This window comes from Lactuca virosa, chromosome 8, assembly GCF_052849685.1.
Source record: "Lactuca virosa cultivar CGN04683 chromosome 8, Lactuca_virosa_CGN04683_v6, whole genome shotgun sequence".
Lineage (NCBI taxonomy): Eukaryota > Viridiplantae > Streptophyta > Magnoliopsida > Asterales > Asteraceae > Lactuca > Lactuca virosa.
In genome coordinates this window covers 56,404,624-56,409,910 of record NC_136433.1, presented here as the reverse complement: position 1 = coordinate 56,409,910, position 5,287 = coordinate 56,404,624, and the positions used below count along the sequence as shown (strand labels likewise).

Here is a 5,287-nt window from a genome sequence, read left to right as displayed (position 1 = left end):
ACTTCTAGATACCTAAGCCTAAGCTAGAGATGATGCAACGTGTTAACATAACCAAAGTATGGAAATTGATTGTGTAGAAAGATATAAACTATTAACTATCTAATTCTAGTTTATGTCAAGCACTTAACATTGGAGCGAATAATACGGGATCCAGAGAAGATTTCCAAAGAATAGGTTACTTATTAACTTTTTATAGAATTGACATCTAATCAAATCTCTTAATTGATTCAATTACTGGCATATTTATATCTTGAGCTTATTGGTATCAATTCGTTCGGAGAAACTAAGTTTTGTCAAACACTTAGCTTCGAACGAGAAGACGTAGTTTCTTGGTAAGTTTGGATACATTCTAAATACAACCTTCATTATAGATCCAACTATACGCAATCCCCACAGTTGAAACTAAATTTAGTATATGAAAATGAAGACTTGCAAGATCCGAAACAAATTAAGCTCCAGCATATCCATCCATCCGTAAACTTCAGTTTTCCAAATTAAAAAACGCTTTATTTACATATAAAAGTGGGCTGCAGAAAAAACTTCACCTTATATGTCATCCTGATTTACATATAAAAAGAGCAAAATTTGCTACAATTTTGACACAAATGCATACCTGGCGATAATGAATCATGCGTGTTTTGGTCCATCACTAATTTAAAATCTTATTTAGTTCGTATATAACGTCCACAGAATATGACATAAGCAGGATTAGTCATTTGGAAACCCAAACCAGTCGAGTTATCTTCATCCTGTAGATAAATAAACAAAACTCATGTTAGAAATAATATAAAACCAAAATCATAAAGTAAATGAGTGATAGAGTGAATATGAATGCTCTAGCAAGTAAGCTCTAAACAGTTTGCAGGTATGTTTTCCGACCATGTCCATGATTCAAATTTTGGTATTATCATTGGGTTAAAATTTATGCAACAATATATATCCAAAAAAAAGGCCAAATCCAAAAGATACTAACCTGGAATGTCAAATTTTCATCAAATTTCTTGAGCGTTTTCGTGAAACATTGTTGGTTGCATGGACACTCAAGAAGGAGTTCCCTTCACTCTCTTGCTCTTCTTTGATTTTTAGTGCAGAGGCTTTAGCAGATACGTTACACCCCCTTACCTCAATCACCTCCAATGTCAAGATCCTGCCTACTTCCAGTGGGATACTCTTGAGTTTTAAGCAATGATGAACCACTAAACGTTGTAGACAGGGGAAGTTATCCTTTGAACATTCCCATTCCCTTAACCCCAATCCCTGCAATTTCAATATCTTAAGTCGTCCAAACACTGCATCGCTTGTCTCCCATCTTTCTCCAATGCATGCATGGAATTTTAATTTAAAAACCTCCAGGTTAGGCAGCAAGGAGAAGCTCCACATCTCTTCCCAATCCATGCCAATGTTTGACAAAGTAAGTTTCTTGAGCATTTCAGGGAACATAATAGGATTGCAAGACCTTGTTGGTTCAGGATAGGTGACCGTGTTTAATAACCTCAAGTTTTGCAGATTCTGCAAAGAGCTTGTATTTGGAAATTCCAAATCGCCTAGGCTTGATATTAAAGGTCCACAAAACCCAAGCTTTCTAAGATTGGGAGTCCTAGAAAATATGTTGTGGCAAGAGTGAGGACTTACTTGGGACAAGGTTTGCAGGCTACCCAGCCTACTGCCACCATCATCATTCTCCGTTGCTTGTACTAAACTAGGCTCCTCCATAAGATTTTCCCCTGATTTGATATAAAGGTGCCTTAGATTTACCATATTCCATATGGATTTTGGTACAACAATATTCTTCTTCGACAATATTATCAGCATTTGGAGGTTGACAAGCTTTGATATTGATGCGTGAGGACTTCCATCATGGGCTTGAACGGACAAGTATCTTAGATTACCAAGTTGTATTACAAAGGAAGGAAATAAGGACACATGAATTGACTCAATATCTAGAATCCGAAGGGATTTGTATGCTTCACTAAAAAGTAATACACCCTCTTGAAGCGCTTTCCCAAACTCAAAAGGATAACACAACCCTGAGTGGGTGGTTAATGCAGCAGGATTTGATGACATTCCTTGTAACATATTTGTGATGGCATCTGAAGATGCCGAAACATGAGCATACCTGTAGATTTCTTGAGAAAAACTTTCTTCCTCCGCTTTCCTTAAGCATAAATCACGCAACAAGTCATGGATGCGGCATGCTTTGATTTGGCCATCAGCCCTTTGTTTGGTAGTCATTAGGAGACTTCTCTTGATTAGATCCATCAGGAAATCATGTGCAACATCTTCCAAGATTCTGTTTCCACTTTCTTGTATGAATCCTTGAGAAATCCATAGCCAGATCAACTTCGTCACGGGGATCTCATAGTCCTCAGGAAATACACCAAGAAAGAGAAAACACGATTTTAGGTGAGAAGGCAGATGGTTGTAGCTTAAAGCTAGTGTGTCCATGTATTGGTTTGGATCACGGACCATAAATGAATGTAGACTACCAGCAATTTCTGACCACCAATTAAATGACAATCGATTTTTCACAAGACCTGCAGCTATAACTATGGCAAGAGGCAAACCTTCACATTTTTCTGCGATCTCCCTTCCAACTTTCTTTAAATCAGAATGGCATATTCCAATTCTAAATACGTTGTTCTGAAATATGTTCCAACTTTCATCTGCAGTACGAAGACGCAAAACATGAGCAGGTCTTGCTGCCCCTACATGTAAGCTAATATCTATGTCACGGCTAGTAAATACAACTCGGCTTCCAACTTTGTCATCTGGCAAATAAATTTTGAGATCATTCCATGCCATACAATCCCAGATATCATCCAACACCACTAGATATCTACGACCCTTTAAAAGTCTGTATAGCTTTTCCCCCAATTGTTCATCGCTCATTTTATGGATCTCCTCTGTAAGATCATAAACAAAAGAGCTTAATATGCCAAGTAACAAATCCCTCTTTACATATATCTGAGAAACACAAGTCCATGCTCGAATGTCAAAGTGATATTCAATTAGTGGATCCCTGTATAGTTTTCTAGCCAAAGTCGTCTTACCAAGCCCAGCCATTCCTGCAACTGATATAACCTGCAACTCCTTTATGGAAGTTTGAGTAAGTTGATCAAGCAATGTTTCTACTTCATCATCAAAGCCCACAACAGTTTCTTCTCCTTCTACGTTCGATCCAAATCTGATTACACAGAGTTCCTCAATAATCTTTAAGATCTTGTCCTTCCTTTCATCTCCAATTCCAAACCTTATCATTTTGTTAGCCTCCTCATTTTCATACTCTAGCATAATAATGTTGAGGTGATTCATGTGAAGATCTGGCCCAGTAATTTCGCGAAACATTACCCTCATTTCTTTAAGTAAGTGTCGTGTTTCCTCGTTTTCATACCCTTGCATTATCATTCTGAGGTGGTTCATGAGTTGATTAAAATTCACTTGCCACTGTCCCTTCCATTTCCATTGTAGTTCTTGCATAAATAACGATGAATCATATGTCGGTATATCATTAAATATAACCTTCAAGACAAGATGTTTAAGCACATCAGCCATGGTTCTTCCTTGATATAGCAAAATAGATCTTGTTCTGATGAATATATCAACAATAGTTTAGGACCTTGGTGGTGAACTGGATTGGCAGTGAAAGTAGTATATTCTGCAACTTTGCCATGACAACAATTCAATAATAAACATATGATATACGATTTCTTATACATATAAATTGAAACTCAAATCAATTTTTAATTTTCATCAGATAAATATGTGGAATTATTTAGAATTTGCAGTAAATCCTCACATGTTTAACATTAAATAAATGTCTCTTAGTACTGTAGGTTTGTGACTTACAACAAAATCCAGGAAACTTAATGGAAAAGATGAGAAAAGTCAAATGAGTTTGGCATTGACTTGGGTCAGTTACGTTGTAGTTGCTTGGGGTTTGTTGCTCAGTCTATAAATGAACCATATTTGTCATTCCAGTTTTTCTGAGAAATAAGTGAAGCTGTTCATTTGGCCATTTTGATTCATTATTTTCTTGTTAACCCTTTATTGAAGCATGTTTCTAGTTTTTCAATTGATTCCACAAACACATTAGATCAAGTTTAAGCGCAACAATTACAATTTGTTGGGAAAGAAGCTATGGTTCTCTAGAATTTTTCATGCTGTTCAAAAAGGGTTGTTTTCATTTTTCAAACGCATATACACCTCAACCCCAAAACTCCTAGTTACAGATTTACTAAAACAATACGAGGAATAATCGGTAATACATTCATTTTTCAGACTTAGACATTGATGTACATTGAAATTCATACGGGTTCAGATATCATGAGCGAAAGTCTTTATAGTAAAATCGAAACATATGCCGTAAAATACTGCTATATTATCAGAACAAATAACTCACAGCAGATGATCATCAAATGAGAAGTGAACTTTTTCCAACATTCAAGTCAACGGGGACGGAGGAGGAACTCAATCTGTTCCATGGATTTCCATGAGCGAATGACTGAAAGCAATATCCAAAATACTGATAGGTTATCAGGACAAAGGAGTCACCGCTGATAATGATCCAAATGAGAATCGAACTTTTTCCAACATTCTAGTCAACGGGTGCGGAGGATAAACTCAATCTTTCCTCCTACTTCCTCTCTTATCCTTGAATTATTTCTCAGCCTGCATTTTGGTCCCTCAATAAATTAACTTACAATAATGGTCCTTATATCTTAAAATGATGGTAAAACAACGTTGAACATTCTCCGCTTCAACCTTTCACTCTATATACATAACCATATCAAAAAGAGTTTTAATACTTTTTAAATGATTAACCCTTTTCATAATGCCTTGTTGCAGAAAGAGAGATCATAACATGTTTTAGAATCTCAAAAAACACTTTAGAATCTCACGAACACTCTCTGTTGTTTACCCTCACTTGTTCTTTGTCTTAAGATATTAGCGTTTCTCATCACTAACGTTTGTAGGTTGTTGATTGAACTCATTAGGTTACACATTTATTGTAACATGTTCTTACTAGAGTTGTGTTAGATAAATAATTTGTTTGTATTTTCTAGTTCAAAACTATTTTCATATTCTTGTATTTGTTTTATTATTATTATTATTATTATTTTGTACGGCAAGACTGATATTCAAAAAGAACCTAGCGAGAGGCTAGGCAAAAGGAGGTTACAACATTGGGTAATTAGCCATTTCTCTTGGTTACCTTGGGCAGCAATTTTTTGAGCGTCTATTAAGCCAAATAAAAGAATACATCTGAATTTCTAAAACCAGAATTGGA

At 35.9% G+C, this 5,287-nt stretch overlaps 1 protein-coding gene across 4 annotated transcripts; it reads right to left on the bottom strand.

Annotated features, from left to right (window-relative positions):
* Window positions 1-343: 343 nt before the first annotated feature.
* On the bottom strand, window positions 344-4,568 carry LOC145128404 (putative late blight resistance protein homolog R1B-16). Of its 4 annotated transcripts, none has more exons than XR_013716865.1 (4): window positions 4,400-4,568; window positions 974-3,655; window positions 614-749; window positions 344-539 (listed from the first exon to the last, which is right to left on the bottom strand). XR_013716865.1 is itself a non-coding variant. In XM_079063203.1 (3 exons), exon 2 carries the CDS (start codon window positions 3,550-3,552, stop codon window positions 982-984), a length of 2,571 nt encoding a protein of 856 aa, XP_078919329.1. In that variant the 5' UTR covers window positions 3,553-3,661; window positions 4,400-4,568; the 3' UTR covers window positions 344-749; window positions 974-981. The 4 variants fall into 4 exon arrangements, 2 of the variants coding, with proteins under 2 accessions (XP_078919329.1, XP_078919328.1); XR_013716864.1 differs by having other exon boundaries at window positions 344-527; XM_079063203.1 differs by having other exon boundaries at window positions 344-749; window positions 974-3,661.
* Between the last annotated feature and the right edge of the window lie 719 nt (window positions 4,569-5,287).

Coding starts and splice junctions, on each gene's coding strand:
- LOC145128404 (XM_079063203.1), bottom strand. CDS start 3,552: ATGGCTGATGTGCTTAAACATCTTGTCTTGAAGGTTATATTTAATGAT.